General features: G+C 43.6%; 1 protein-coding gene across 1 annotated transcript in view; it reads left to right on the top strand.

The window, feature by feature from the left end:
* The window catches only part of LOC124240771 (solute carrier family 28 member 3-like), a 30,878-nt gene that overhangs the window by 2,605 nt on the left and 11,466 nt on the right, over positions 1-16,807 (top strand). The window contains 10 exon segments of the mRNA XM_046663880.1: positions 1,118-1,263; positions 4,594-4,686; positions 6,116-6,305; positions 7,399-7,543; positions 8,789-8,902; positions 9,522-9,599; positions 11,447-11,527; positions 12,871-12,951; positions 13,869-13,994; positions 15,610-15,740. Coding sequence (XP_046519836.1) covers positions 1,118-1,263; positions 4,594-4,686; positions 6,116-6,305; positions 7,399-7,543; positions 8,789-8,902; positions 9,522-9,599; positions 11,447-11,527; positions 12,871-12,951; positions 13,869-13,994; positions 15,610-15,740 — 1,185 coding nt within the window.

The raw sequence follows: 16,807 nt of genomic DNA on the forward strand, positions 1-16,807 counted from the left end.
ACACAGTCAAAGTCCATAAGGGCTAAAAGTTCTATTAATACATATGATTAAATTTGGGCCCAGCATTGTGGCTGAGTCATTAGAGTTCCACAAACTCCAATTTGCTGGTGCAGGTTCACAGGTTCAGATCCCAGGGGCAGACCTATTTTGCTCACCAGCCACACTGTGGAGGTGTCCCTCATATGAGAATATAGAGAAACATTGGCACAGATGTTAGCTCAGGGCAAATCTTCCTTGGCCAAAAAAAAAAAAAAGCTACTAAAAGTTAGTAAGGAAACATCTTTGTATTCAAGGAAAGTAAAATGTACGTTTTCAGTAAAGAAGACATAAAGACTAGAGATATTTTTATTTGTTTTGTTAAAAAAGATAAATTTGTTCTACAGTACTAGAAAAAAAGGGAAGAAAAACATGGAACAAATTCTAAATCTAAGAAGCAAGTGACAGAAAGTTTGTGAAAGTAAAAACCCAGATAAAAGAGTTTTACACATAGTTAAGAGGACTAAGATTAAGACAAATTCGATTAAATAAATGAGTTTCTATATCAAAAGTAAGTTAAAACAATTAAACATTTGACTTTCTTCCTCTTAAAAGGATAATCTTCTGAAAGTTTTGGTCTACTCTTGACAAAGAGATTATCAAAGGTAAAATTTCTTTATTTTTGAGTGAGTCTACTTACAAGACAGAAAATCTATGTTTCGTTAAAATAATTTCCTATGCTCAAGGAGGCAGAAGTCTCTCTATTAGGGTCTTCTTTTTAGACTGTTTCACTCTCTCTGTTTGCCTCTGACATTTTCTGTTGTCACCTTGATTAAATGGATAACGAAAGATTATTTCCAATTTGACCAAGTGTTTTAAAACCTCTTGATGTTTTTTGACTAATTTCCCCAAGGTTCAAATCCTAAGTAAAGTCTTCTTGGTGGCTTCGGTGGGACCCTGAGACTTCTCAAAGAATATGTTCTTTCTATAAAGTGGTAGATTTTAGACTAGTTAGGCTTATTGGGTGTATTAAATTACATAAAAAATTACCAAATAAATAATAGTAAACCTTTATAGGTTATATTATGTGGGTAAGTGTCACTGATATAAGTGGTTCTTGATACCTGTTCACATCTCAAAGTGCTCCAGATATCTGTAGGAAACTCCAAAAACTGACAATAGGGCCTGATAGCAGTTCTGTGCAGTTAGTGGAGGTGGCCTTCAGGGTGCTCAACACCCGAGATATGACAGAAGAAATGAAAGATGACCAAGAGATGCAGAGGCAAGCTACTCTGCTTTTGATGACCCTCCAGTCTGCAGGAGGTCACCTGAGGGAGAAGAAGAAGATGCCACTGGTGAGTGACCCTAGCCCCTACCATGGGACCAGAAGGCTACCAATGATGTTGGGACCTAATCAGTAGCAACTGCAGACAGGAGGGGCATGAGGATTGTCCAAACCAACCTAAGAGAGGGAAGAGATCAGACAAGACCAAGCCATGGCAACTTCCCATGACTACAGATGAGATGTGATGGGGCCATGGGGCTGCCCAGTTGGCTCCAGGCAACTAGATCCTCATCTCCCCAGAAGAGCCCCAGGTAACCTGAGCAGGGGCAGGAGAGCATGTTGAATTTTTGCTCAATACTGGGGCCACACTCCTGGTGTTAAATACTCAAAAAGGAACCCTTTCAAAATAGAACATATGATATAAAAGGAGTATCAGTAGAGGAGAGACCAGAAGGTTTCTGGAGCCCTTGACCTGTGAAATAGGATCCAAAACATTAAGACGTGCTTTTCTATATCTACCAGAATGCCCCGTTCCTCTCCTTGTGGGTGACATGTTATCAAAACTAGGGTCCTAAATCAACTTGGAACAAGACAAAATAGAAACCCAAGTTCCCAAAACTTGGGAGGTCGAGTTCATGGCCTTGTTACAAAACACACCAGTACCTGAAAAGGAAGAAATTCCCCAAACATTCTAAGCTGAGACAACTTAGAGGTATGGACACAACGACAAATGGGACAGGCAGCTGGTGCCATACCTGTAGGGGTGGACTTACAGCAGATAGACCACTGGCCTCTCACATAACAATGCCCCCTAACGTCAGAAGCCATAAGAAAAATTCTTCCTATAATTAAGAAACTTTTAAAACAAGGAATAATCGGGCCATGTAGCTACCCATGTAACACTCACATTTTACCCATTCAAAAGCTAGGAAAAGGGGAGTACAGATTTGTTCAAGACCTTAGGGCTGTCAACAAAACAGTCCAAGACCCATATCCTGTAGGACCTAATCCTTACACCTGCTGGCTAATCTCCCTGGGACTGCATGTTTCAGACAGCACTAGATTTAAAAGATGCTTTATTTTATGTCCCATTTGAGCCTGAGTCTAAAGAGATTTTTGCCTTTGAATGGGAGGACCCAGACTCCCACCAGAATCAACGATACTGCTGGCTTGTCTTAGCCCGAGGATTTAAAAATTCCTTTACAATTTTTGAGGAAATCCTGGGCAAAGATTTAAGGGAATTAAAATTAAAACAAAGCACTGTGTTACAGTATGTGGATGCATCCTAGATGTTAGTCCTTCCAAGAAAATCTCTGATGAGAACACTGTGACCATGTTGAACTTCTTAGCCAGTAAGGGATATCAAGTGTCTAAGGGAAAAACACTGGTATCTAAAGAGACTGTAAAGTATCGGGGGTTTATTATTTCAAAAGGGCAGCACCACTTTTCTCATCAGAGGAAAATGGTAATATATCAACTTCTCCACCAAGAACACATAGGCAACTATGAGGATTCTTGAGATGGCTGGGTTCTGCCACACGTGGATCCCTAATTTGGGGTTGATTGCTAAGCCTCTTTATGATAAATTACAGGGGTCAGAAATGGACCCCTCTGAATGGGATGAACTATATGACCAAGCCTTCAATAAGCTTAGAAACTTACTAATAGAAGCACCTGCACTGGCCTTTTCCAGACCTGAGCAAACCATCTGACTTGTACCTTCATGAAAGACAAGGAGTAACTCTGGGAGGATTAGCCCAAACATTGGGACCCTTAAAGAGAGTGATAGCCTGTTTCTCAAAGCAGCTAGACACCCTGGTGAAAAGATGACCCCCATGCCTGAGAGATGTGACTGCCACCTGCCTGTTAATCAAAGATGTGAACAACTTAGAGCTATGCCTGGTGACCCACAGACTTACCTTATATCAGCGGGAAAAATTCTACTTGCCTATCAGCCTCTATGACAATTCCCATGCTCAGGAGGAAGTAGTTACAGAAGATGGATCTTTGCCCCATGCCCCTCAAGAATGAGGAGCAGGATAAAAGTAGAGGAGGGATTCTGTCACCAGCCATCGACTCTCACTCACTGCTCTTGTCCTGCCTAAACTCTAACCTTTTGTGTTTGACCTAATTCTTTTGTCTTCTTCAAAGGTGCAGACATTCTTCTCTCCAACAACTTTGGGGTCTTGAGCTTATGTGGTTTCAGCTATGCACGAGGAGGAAGCTCTAAGTGACAACCACCCTGGACCCAACCACTTTGAACTGCACCAGACCGGCAGAGACCACAAGCACAGGAATGCCACCTATTGCAAAAGGCGAAAAGCTGTACTAAAGTAACCTTCCCTCATTAATATCATAAATTCTCCTCTGAGAGGGGCAAAGCAGCCATTTTGAGATCATAAGATGCATGTAAAAGCATGATTTCAAACCACGCATGTGCAAGCTTCTGCCCACCTCTATGTGCGATGATAAAACTTCCCCTTTGAATATTCATTCCCTACCCCAAATAAAAGTACCCACCTCCCCATGCTCAGGGAATCATAACTTTTGTGAGTTTTTCCCTGTGGTCTCCATTTTCTTTCCTGCATGCCACAAACAAAATTTCTGCTTTGTGTGACAACTACTTCTGGTGTAGGTTGATTAACTTGCCAAGAAGGGGACTCATGTTTTGTCCAGTAACATACCTACCACCCTATAACAAAACTCTGGAGAGAAACAAAGACATGCTAACAATTCTAGAACTTTCTGAGAAAGCTACATTACAACCTACTAGTTAATAGTTCTCAGATCCATGAAATTCCACTTTATGTTTCAAGCACCTAGTGAAGTCTGTCAGCCTCCCGCTAAAAAGTATGGTGAGTGAGGACAGGGAACCACCACCTTCCTCAAAGTTTGTGGAACCAAAAGGTTGACAGTTCATTGGGTTTTTACTTTTTTTAGATGAACGTTTAATAACAGTGTTTTAAAATCTAGTGGAGGCCCTCATAGTCCAGTGAGAAACACCCTTTTCCTATGATTTATTTTGAGCTTTTGGTTAGTTCTCCGTCTCCCCTGCTCCATTTCCAGGAGCACGTTTTCTCAGCTCTGTAACCCCTCAAGGGCTGGCACATGCAATTCAGCAAATCCCAACCATTTGGCAAAGGCGATGCAAGCCAGGGCTGCTTTAATTCTAAAATGAAAAGAGTTTCCCATTTCTATACTGTAGGACACACACTTCACAAGTTTGGTCGTTTGCTTACTTGATGTACAAAGCCCTATCCAGCCTTAGCTGCCAGTTTATTTCATGATTTTGGTGTTGACTTCTGCTTGCCTTTTTGCTTTTGTCTTCTACAGGTATCTGGAAAGGAAGTATGGTACAGTTCGGGATTTTTATCAAAGACACAAAACCACTCTTCCGTAGATCCTTTGGGGCATCTTTTTAGCAGGTAAGTAGCAAAGGGGATGGGATCGAGTGTCTCTTTTCAAGGATTCCCAAAATAAGAGCTTTCTGTGGAAAGAAAATAAGTCTTCCCACTGCCGTGGACCTCAAGGAATCATCCAGAGAGGGAGAGAATCAAACAGGAAGCCCCTAGGGAGGGGGACGTCTCAGCGTGGGACACCTGTGCAGAGTGGTTTCCTGTCCAGCTTTTGTACCAGCAGCTAACTTTTTAGGTCCCCTACTCCTGTGGCCTTTGTGACTGTGTTTTGCATTTGAGGGCTGGTTCATCACATCCAGGTAAGTGGAAAACATGGTGATAATTACAAGTGAGAAACCTAAGTGTAGGGGAAATATAAGCAATTAATACTCTACGCAAACACAACACGAGGAGGAGCCTGGGGTCAGGGAGCCCACTCCTATTGCCTGAAGGCAGGACTGTACTGTCCTCACAGATGAACAGCTCTCCGGTTTTGCTCCCTCCCAAGAAAAGGGATCTGCAGCCCATTTTAAAGGGCACTCCTGTCTATAAGGTGGGACCCACCCACCCAAGTCCAGAGACGTTAACCCGAGACCGCTACTCCCCAAGGTCAGTGGGTCTGCTGGTGCTCACACCGCAGGAACAGGGACCAGCCATAAACTTTCTGTGTCCCAGGCCAGATGGTGTCTCAGGCTTTGCAGGCCATACGACAAAACTCACATAACTCTGCCTTATGGGACAAAAGCACACAGACAGTGTGGCTGTGTTCCCATGAGACTTTATTTGTAGAAGACAGATGCAAACATACAAATACAGCTGTACTTGCCACCTACAAAGCACGTGGCAGCCAGATTTAACCTGCAGACCATGTTTGCTGACCTTTAACAGGAAACCTTGTTGTTCTTATCCTACAACCTCCTCTTCAAAAGCAGCCCCCTTGGTAATTGCCCCACCCCTTCCCCTTTCCTGTAGAGATCTGGAGACACTTAGAGATTGTTGGTGGGCCTGATTTCCTACTCAAGCTTCGGCCAAATATGAGCAGCAAACCAGAAGGATCAATACCTTTGTCAATACCATTCATAAAGGCTTCAACCCCTCGCCTTTCTCTGACACCAGTTTGCCTGCCTAGTGTGAATGTCAGAAAAAGGTGCTTAGTACTGAGTGAGAGGCCCAGTGATGAAGCATCACGATTCGAGAACTCAGAAGGTTCTATAAGAGAATAAAAGACCTAGTATGCTATCCTTCTAGCCTTCATGGTGAGACTTTAGGGACTTGCTTGGAAAAACAACAGAAGCGCCCAAAATCCACTACTTATAATCAGAGGATCCCACAGCCCTATCACGAGCACCCCCGCCTTCAATGCTCCCTTGACTGAACCTCCCCTTGGTGGAACCGATTGGTGCTGTGGCTGGTCTCCAGCTGGTGCTTATGGTCCCCATCTGTGTTTGCTTCCTGGCAGGTTACCTGACTATGGTGATCGCCGCATGTGCTCTCAACTTTCACCGAGCGCTTCCTCTCTTCATGATCACCATGGCTGCCATCTTATTTGTGGTCTGGGATCACTTTATGGCCAAATATGATCATCGAATCAAAGAGCTCCTGTCTCCTGGCAGAAGGCTTCTGGACAGCCATTGGTCCTGGCTGAAGTGGTAAATGCAGTAGGTTCTCTTACTGCTGTTGAGAGGGATCTTTGACTTTTTGAACACTCTTCCAAAACTGTGTTCTGAAATTGCTTCTTCATTTGTGGGATATTGAAGCTAGAGACAACCTAGGGAATAATCTGTAAAAAGTGTTCATTTTGCAAACAGGAAATCAAGGCCTCAATAAGGTAATGACTCATTCGAGATGTGTTCAAATGTCCCTACAAACTGCCTTAATTTCAAGTGCCACTAAATGATAAGATGTTGTCCAAAGGATGGGATGGTTCTCACTTGGGGAGGTGACCCTATGCTCTATGCACGAAGCTGGCCTCCTTGGGAGGAAGGTTCTATGAATTACTAAAGCCAACCCTCTCCTACAGGAGCCCGTGTCCTGCAGGTGACCACTCAGGACGTTTCTCACAGCCTCTCTCTGTCGGACCTCCTCTCCCTCCAGGTGGCCCTGCTGGGTAGGACCCAGGACCCATTCTCCCCAGCAAGGCGCACCTTGGATCTACCAGGAAACTTCACACATCCTTGGCCTAATAATCCAGGGTTGTGCGATCCCAACACAGCACCCTTTCTGATTCTGCCATCCAAGCCATGAGTCAGCCTTGTCATGCCCACTAGATTCCCCATGGAGTTGAATCCACTATAAAGTTCAACTTGGCTCTCTGGGGCTCTGATGAGGTCCCCCAACTTCAAAGAACACATTTCAAGCTCTCCCTTAAAGGGAAGAAGGTAACACCTCACCCATCATCCAAAATGGAGATGAGGACTCCCCATAGATCTCTCAAAGAAATCACCAGACTTCTCTCCAAACATCCTTTCTTCTCTCTGACCCTTTTATATATCGTTGAACAGCCCAAGGGCTTTGGAATGAGGGAGACACATTGCTTAATGTTTTCACTATTTGCCTTTATAGCCACAACAAAAGAGGGTCTGCTGCAATTTCTAGAAGCATAAGTTCCTGGTGCCAGAGTGTGTTAACTCTTAATATTCTTTGTTTGTTGGTTTAAGCCTGATTAAGATTTCCAAGTTAGCACTTGGATGCTACAAATGAGCCACAAATACAACAAAAGATGCCCCCTTTCTGGTTCCTCAGGGTGATTTGGAGCTCTCTGATCCTGGGAGTTGTTTTATGGCTGATCTTTGACACTGCCAAATTGGGCCAACAGCAGCTGGTGTCCTTCAGTGGGCTCATAGTGTATGTTATCCTGCTATTTCTATTTTCCAAGCATCCAAGCAAAGTAAGTATCAAATGGATCTTTTTTTATTTTTCCCTATTTTTTTCTCATGTGTAAATTGCTCAAAATAGTAACTGGGAGAATTTAACTGTTACTCAGTATTTTTCTTACCTTGCTATGATATTTTAGGTGGCTAGGGGGCCCTTCTTCCTGAACTTTCATAGAACTGTCACTTTCTCATTGTTCATTCTGAGTAATTTTCCAGTTACACAATCAGTGAGATGTTCTGTCCTGTCAAGGCCAACTTCTACTCGTGTCCCCTCCTCTCCCCATCAAACACACATTCAAAGAAAACTCATCCATTTTGATCCAGATTTCCCCAGGCCAGTAAATAATCTAATATTCTACCATTGGATTCTGCAGTGCATCAAATTTTTACTTCAATTTTGGCTATTTTACTCCAAAAATTTGTCCTCCCACAGTTGTGTTCACACTGAATTCCAAGCTCATCCTTGTTCTGTCAGTCAGTAACCCAATACATGGGCAAGAATTCTGAGACATTGAGTCTTCACAAATGACTCATAATGGCAAATGCTGGAAGAATTTACCTGCTGAAAGGTTGACCCCTCCAAAACAGCATTAGTCAGAGAGCAAGTCACCTAATGTGATCCAAATTCTTTGCCCTGTGAACATCTCTGCTGTGTTCTATGCCTCCAATCCCATAGTTCTTTGCAGGCCACTCATCTCTGCACCAAAAATGAAAGCAGCTTATTGTCCATGACTCTGCTCCCCCTTGGTCTGTGTTAGAGATAATTGGCTCCTTTTACAGTGAAATGACAGCCCCTCAACAGGGTGTAATTTGTTTCACTCAATTCACTTACAGTTTGTCAGATCAACAAACCTAGGACACACAGAGAAGTCATGTTCTGCCTCTCCATTTTCTAGAAGGGCAAATAATTATACGTATTGAATATTTACAGCATGACCAGAAAGGCTAGCTTCTTCTTCCCTATGGCCCTGCTAAGACTACTCTTTGGGTCTGAGTTTTATCATGACATAATGGTTCCATACTCCCCTGAGACTGAAGGCTTCAAACTCAGGTTTAGAAAGAGGGAATACCATCGTGAGATTTCTGGGTATGAGTCTTTCAAGGGACACTCTGTTCATGACTGCTTGGGCCTCCCAGAGAAGGTGGATCACAAGCCACGTGTGAGATGCTTCCAAGGAAACAGTGGTCCTCTGGACGTTTATGCTGAGGTCAGCACTGATTCTCTAATAAGATACATCTCTCTCCATCTTTCCGCATAGGTTCGCTGGAGGCCTGTCTTTGGGGGAATTGGGTTACAGTTTCTTCTTGGGCTCATAATGCTAAGGACTGGCCCTGGACTTAGGGCTTTTCAGTGGTTGGGCAAACAAGTTCAGGTAAGTTGGGTTCAAAAGAACATTTTACTTGCATAGTGCTTTTAACAGTTGAGTATAATCCTCAGGACATGTCAGAAATAGGTTTATTTGTCTGCATGAGCTGACTGAAATTTTAATTTCATAGCACGAGTTAGACAAACAATTTTATGTAGAAAGTGTTAATCTGTCCAGTTTATTGATATTATTGTTGCCCCTCACCCACACCATCCACTACATCTCTCCCCTATCCCGGTTGCCCCCTTCCTCCTGCCCAAGGGGTGTCACACTTCTAAGATGTTGCCACAAACAGAGAGACAGGCTCTCTTTGCATCTAGTGGTCAGCAGTGCCACCCATGTGCCATTTATTGCTTCTGGAGCAAATTGCCACACCAGCTTATTCTTTAGCACCATAGAGTCAGATTGAATGTTAGAAATGCCTGGAAATCTGTGCACAGTTATAGTTCAAAAATACACTTCCATGCCACCCACTGGAGGGAGAAAAGCCGAGAAAATTAACTCTCCAAGTCTATCCAACAAGTCTGATGGGTCCTCACCCTCTGCAGGGCCTGGTGAGTCCTGGGGACAGTAACCACCGCTTCAGTGGTTATGATGATCTGCTCTTGCCCTTTCTTTATCTTAGACCTTCTTGGAGCACACTGACGCTGGTGCTTCCTTTGTCTTTGGTGAGAACTACACAGACCACTACTTGGCATTTAAGGTAAAGCCAAACCCTTTTCTATGGAGTCACTTCCTTTTCAGTAACTTCTCAGTCTTTGTAGATGTTCAGATAGGACCCAACTACCAGAAACCAGGCATACAGCAGCTGAGCATGCCATAGGTGCACAGCACACCACTGTCCTTTCTCATGACAATTTTATCTGAAGTCAGTGGATTACAAATGTTTTATTTTGTTACTATAGCATTAAGGGAAACATGTAGAGCAGTCAGAAATATTGGAATATCTTTGGAGGGCTTGTAGCATGGTCTGAGATACTTATGAAAAATCATACGGGGCAACAGTATCTGAGATTTCTGAGAGAAAAGATTATTAGGTACCTGGCCATGAACAGGCATATGGCCAATAATGGCTTCCAGGTCCAGGATCGGTGACAGGTCTGCACTCAGGAAACCCTCAATCCCAGGCCAGCCAGGACAGCTGGTCACCCACATCAGCCTCTGTTCTTCCAGAACCATCCTCGTGCTAAACTGTTCCCATTTTCCTTCAGCACAGCCTTTGCTTAGGGAGGCCTAGGGGCTGGGCCTTCTCCCAGCCAAAGAGGGATATTATTTTACAGGGGAAAGGCAACCTGGCCCCATGCCTGGGGCCTCATTGATTCGCCCCTGGGGATCTCGTAAGCCCCAGGAAGTCACTGTCCTCTGGGAAGTCCTTACAGATGCCTGCCCATGAGTCAGAAAGATACACTTGGCTTTTTCTTCATCTTTGCTTTTTTGGGTATATTATTCCTCCTACACTTGTAAACTGTTTTCTCACCTAGGGACTCCCAATTTACCTCCAAATTACCCCAGTTTCAGTTAGGCCAACTGTTAGGCTGGATATTTTTTTAAACTGCTGATTTCATGCTTTGGTGCTGAGATAACTAAGCCATTTCTGAAAGGTCAAGTGTTTAAAAATTGAGATGGAAATATGCTCATCTCGCGATCTGAATCCTGAATTGGAAAAAACTAAAGTCACAAAGAAGGCGTGACTTGCTGCCCAGACTGCACCAGTGTCTCAGACCTCCTCCCGCTCCCCCCAGGGCAGTAGCCTCCATCCTCTCTGCCAGCACAGAATCCCTGTGGGCACATTCGAGAGATGAGCCCCTTCGACTCCCTGACGCTTTCAGGAAGGCTCTGCCTGCCCATTAAAGCCAAGAAAAGCACATAAGTGCATGAGCTCTGAATGATGGCACAGAAAGTCTTTTAATATATAGTATTAATCGAGTTTCTTAAATTGGATGCTGTACAAATTGTCCTCCATCATTCTGAGCCTCTGCTGGCAGCTTGTCCCTGGCCATTTAGCTGGGGAGCAGAGGGGAAGGGGTGCGGAGGGGTAGGGGTGGGGAGGGACTGAGACCACAGCTCTGTGTGGTTTCTGCAGGGGAGACATGGCTCCCTGTAGACATACAGGCTGCATTGAAGGCACCCAAAGAGCATCAGGAAAATAGGATCTAGGAAAGGATAAGTGGTGAAGCTCATGGCTGTTTAATATCAGAACAAGAACATCTGCCAGTGGCCTTCATTTTAATGAGCCTCACTATTACAAATTCCTCCAAAACTTCATTCCTTCTATGAGACACTAAAATGAGAGAAGATCATTATAGCAGAGGGGAAAAAAAGTCAAGTTTCCGATGAAATATACTCGAGCTTATCCAAAGCAAATTAGAATAAGAGACTGAAGATACAGCAGCTGCCTGATAGAGTGTTGTTTAGTTCAAGAGATATTTCCAGTATTTATACGATGTTTCAGAGGGGGAAAAGGAGGTAGAAAGAAGGAGACTGATCTGAAACCTACTAATACCCCTGAGGCCAATGTTAGCCCACGATTGCTTCCTTCTCCCTCTCTAGTTCCTGCCAATGCTGGTTTTCTTCAGCGCCGTCATGTACATGCTCTTCTACCTCGGACTGATGCAGTGGATCATTAGAAAGGTACGGGACCAGGAGGGATGGGTGACAGGTGTACAGCTGATTATTTCAGGGACAAAATCCTAAATACCTTTCATTCAGGGTTTTACAAAGTGCCTCTCTCTTCAGACCAAGACCCACCCTCCCTTCCCAGTTATTAGATCCAAAAATCCTACATGTGTCCCTAGAGGGAAGTCTATCTCAGGGACTTCTGACAGGGCTTTGACTTGCAACCCACTGATATCTTCATGAAACCTTAGCAATTACTTCTTTAGCCACAGAATTGACTCCCACAGGTCCCACACCTGCTGGGGAAAACAGCACTGTCCTCCATCTTGGGACCACCCTGTGGCTTATGCAGTCACTGCTTTTCCAAAGGAGGTCCCAAAAGGGGGCACTCTGGTCTGGAAGCTGCTAGGGATTCAGAGCAAGAAGAGGAAGCTGCTTTTCGCTCCTCAAGGAGTTTTATAAGCACACAAATTTAAAAAGTAGTCTAAAAGTTAATCCCATTCCTGCTGGCCCAGTAACTGTCAGTCCTACAGTCACATGTTAGACCAGAAATCTATGAAATGTGTAAGCTGGTTTGAACGCACACAGGGTTTGGGCACAGCGCAGCCCTCCTTTGATCCCTATCAATAAATAAAATGGAGAGAGAGAGAGAACCAGAATACCAGCAGAATTCAAAATTTCAGCAGAACACCAGGGCCCGCAGTTTTCCAATTGTTGATTTAAACATTCAGAACTACAGTGCTCATGTCTAAGGACAAAGAATGCCAGAGGCAGTCCCCATCCTGAGGTGGGACCACAGTCTCTGGTTGGAAGGGCCACTACAAAAGTGGGACCATAAACATAAACTATGTTCTATTTAGAGTTAAGTAGAACAGGCCAAACATCAACTATACCCCACTACTTATTAGCTGTGTGGTTTTTGACAAAACAGCTAACCTGTACTGTGCCTCAGTTTCCACTTCTATCAAATGGGCATAATTATAGGACCTCCCTCAAAGGGTTATTGTGAGGATTAAAGCATTGCTCAGATCAAGGGCTCAAAATGATGCCTGGAATGCAGTAAGCCTACCATGACTGTCAGCAATTATTATAACTTATGACTCGTCCACAACGTTTCAGTAGAAATTCATTCGCATGATGTTGAAAGTACGTACAATGACTCAGACTTACCCCTCCAATAGGAGGGTGTGATTGGCCTGCTCTAAGGACTAGGTAAAATGTCCTCACAGTTAGCACATTGCTGGCCTGCCCACAGTTGTTGAAGGCCTCTGCATTTTCCTCCAAAGGTTTTATCCCTACTTTGAAGTTTTGTGTATAAAAATAGCTCTTCACTGACTTTGTCCCTTGTCCCCTTTTAGATTGGATGGCTCATGCTGGTTACTGTGGGATCATCTCCTGTTGAATCTGTAGTTGCTGCTGGCAATATATTCTTTGGAGAGGTAAGTTGTAATATCAAAAAACAAAACACTGGCTAAAATGGACAGTCTTTACAAAAATAGGAGTAAAAAAATACGATGGTTTTATTTCTTTTAGTGTAGAGGGAAGAGTGTCAAAATAAGGACCTCTCAACATTGACAAAGTCCAGATTCCAGAGAAAGTAAAAAAGAGAGAGAGAGAGAGAGAGATCCCTTGCAAGAGTCTCAGTGCTTGAACGCGGCATTGGAGTTCTGGAAATTTGATGGAGAGGACGAAAGATTGAGGCATTTTGTCAAAGCAGCAGACTTCTCATGCATAGATTCTGAAGCAGTCTTTTTCTGAGTTTATAGAATTGTTCAGGCCTCTAGACACCTGTCCTTGTTTGCTTTTTCTGCTCATATCTCTATTTCCCTGTGGTGTCAGCAAAGAGGTTTAAGGTCTGTCGAGATGAAGCTGGAAGATGGGAAGTCACAGAGGCTTGGGAATCCCCAGTTCTCAAGGCCAGGACAATGGGCAGAGTTACTTGGTCAGTGGTGTTCCAACCTTAGAAAAGTGTCCCCAGCCAGCAGAGTCCAGTCCCAGGCTAAGTGGGGGCCTTGTCTGACTCAGTCTTGCAAATCCTGCAAACTTTACTCAAGATTCAGTATGCATGCTGACCTAGATTTCAAATGACCCAGACAGCTAGGGTGTAGGCTTTCAAACTCCAGCATGCATCAGAACCACCTGGAAGGCTGTTAAAACAGGATTGCTGGCCCCACCCCCAGAGTTTCTGATTCAGTAAGTCTGAGAATTTGCATGTCTACGGAGTTCCCAGGTGATGCTGATGGAGCTGGTCTAAGGTCCTCTCCTTGAAATACTGCTTTAGAGGGTGGAATTTGGAATAGATTAGCCTCCTAAGATTTAAAAGTGAACGCTTAGTCTGCTCACTCTCTGTTTCCAGATGGAGTCTCCACTGCTGGTCCGACCGTGTATACAACATGCCACCAGGTCTGAGCTCCATGCAATCATGACTGCTGGGTTCGCTACCATCGCTGGAGATGTCTTAGACCCATACATTTCTTTTGGGGTAAGAATGTTTGGGGATCAATTTATGGGAAATACCACCTCTTCTTTCTTTGCCATTTCTTTTTTTTCTTTATTATTGCTGCTGGATAAGGAGCCAAAAGAGTGTCCGTTTTGCTATATGCTTGGTCACAGTTCCTTTCACATTTGAGTGGAGTGCCCAAAGGAGCTTTGGGGCTTTACATTTATATCCCTGTCACCTAAATGTGAATCATATCCAACCACAGCATAATGATATAATATTATGAGGCTACTTTGGCTGAAGATATGAATATGTAAAGAAAAAAACCCTATTATACTAGTAAAGGCAATCTAAACCAGTGGTCAGCAAAGAATGAGCCATGGGCCAATTCTAGATCACTCCTCTTCTCTTGTAACTGAAGTTACACTGGAAACCAGCTACTCGTATTTGTTTCTCTACGGCAGCTTTCACGCTACAGAGTTGAGTAGTTGTGGCCCAAAAACCCAAAAATATTTACTCTCTGCCCTTATACAGAACAAGTTTTCTGATCCCTGGCCTAGAGCAGTGGTTTTCGAAACTTACTGCACGTTAGAACCACCTGGGAGCCTTTAAAAGCCCGAATACCCAGGCCCATCCTCCAGGGTAATTAAACCAGAATCTCTTGGGGTGAGACCCAGGCATCAGTATTTTTTTTTAAAAGCACCTCAGATTCCAATGTACAGCCTGTTGAGAGCAATAGCATAGGGATGGAGAGCCTTATGATAACTGGGGCATGTGCCCCCAGCACAGAGCTAACAAGCCACATACAGATGCAACCCCCATGGGAGAAATGGGATCAACAGCAGCCGTGTGACCCAGGTGACTGGGTGATCTTACAAGATAGGTGAGTTTCACCCCGGAACTTCATCGGGGCCTCGGAAGCCGATCAGCAGGAAGAAGGAAGAGGAAAAGGGTGAAGGAGACCTCAGGAACAGCACTGTCACTGGATCCCCAGATGATCCACTCTGCCACCACTGTGGGAATGCCGCCTGCAGAAATGTGCTGGATGGAATGAGAGTGGGGAGAGGGTGCTGATTCTGGAATTCTGAAAAGAGAGGGAAGAGAATCCAGAAACAATAAGGATGTGGGGAGGGGAGGGGAAAGAGTTTAAGTAGACCTGCAGTGAGGAGAGCAGAGATGCTCACAGATCACAGGGACTCTGCCTAAAGGAGTGTTACGTAAAGGCACAAACTTTCAGAAAAGCACAAGGAAGACGGAGAGGGTTGTGTCCATGCCTGCAGCCCCAGACATCCCCATCTAAATCAATGATGTAATGAAATACAGGATTTAGGGACTGTTTGAACATTCCAAAGGACAACAGAGAGGTGGAGGGATCTGTGAAAGCCCCTACAGCACAGGATTCTCTTCTGAAATGATCGGATTTTGGTTTTGTGCTTTTCCCAAAGGATGTGGCCAATTCTCACAAATTCCTCCCTCTGAGTCTCACGGTGATGCTAACTTGGCTCCCTGAGCTCCTGCAAGCCTCCAAAGAAACACTGTTTTCTGGCATAGAAGCAGTTCCTGCCCTTCTCTTCCCTAGTGAGGCTTTTGGGCCATTCTTTCTGAACACAACAGAAGAGCTAAACCTAAGTTGGCCTTCTTTCTCCTAAAATCACAGATTTCACCTGCCCACTTATTAACTGCCTCAGTTATGTCAGCGCCCGCATCATTGGCTGTGGCTAAACTCTTTTGGCCTGAGACAGAAACACCTAAAGTAACCCTCAAGAATGCCATGAAAATGGAAATGGGGTAAGTGAGATAGGTTCACTTCATTAATGACTATACAAGCTGGGGTGGTGGGAGGTGGGTCCATTTTCAAAGAACAGAAAAAAATTGACAGAGAGCATAGTGAATTAGGGTATTAAATGAATTTAATTTCCGAGTGACTACTGGACTTCACCCCAAAAAAATCTTGTTTCAACCCTTGAAAACATTTGTTTAATTGAAATATAGTTGACTTACAGTATTATTTTCAGGTGTATAACATGGTCGATATTTATATACATTTTGAAATGACCATAGCAAGTCTGGTAACCGTCTGTCACCGTACAGTTATTACCATATTATTGACTATATTCCTTATGCTGTACATTACATCCCCATGACATTTATTTTATAAGTGGAAGTTTGTACCTCTTAATCCCTTTCACTTGTTTCCCCCACCCTCCCTCCCCTCTAGTGAGTATCTCTTTCTTCTATACATCTATGAGTTTGTTTCTGTTTTGCTGTTTATTCATTTGTTTTTTTAGATGCTACATATAAATGAAATCATACAGTGTTTGTCTTTCTCTGACTTATTTCACTTAGCATAATACCTTCTAGGTCCATTCATGTTGTCACAAATGTCAAGATTTCCTTTTTATGGCAGAATAATATTCCACTGTATAAATATTTACCACATCTTTATCCATTCATCTATTGATGGGCGCTTAGGTTGCTTCCGTATCTTGGCTATTGTAGTTAATGCTACAATGAACATAGGGGTGCGTATATCTTTTTGAATTAGTGTTTTTTTCATTTTCTTTGAATAAATACCTAGAACTAGAGTTGTTGAATTGTATAGTTCTTCTGTTTTTAATTTTTTGAGGGATCTCAATACTGTTTTCCATAGTGGCTGCACCAATTTACATTCCCAACAACAGGGTACAAGTCTTCACATCCTCGCCAACACTTATTTCTTGTCTTTTTGATAACAGCCATTCTGACAGGTGTGAGGTGATAACTCATTGTAGTTTTGATTTGCATTTCCCTTATGATTAGTGATGTTGAGCATCTTTTCCCATGTCTGTTGACCATCTGTATGTCGCCTACGGAAA

Source organism: Equus quagga, chromosome 6 (assembly GCF_021613505.1).
Source record: "Equus quagga isolate Etosha38 chromosome 6, UCLA_HA_Equagga_1.0, whole genome shotgun sequence".
In the NCBI taxonomy this organism is placed as follows: Eukaryota; Metazoa; Chordata; class Mammalia; order Perissodactyla; family Equidae; genus Equus; species Equus quagga.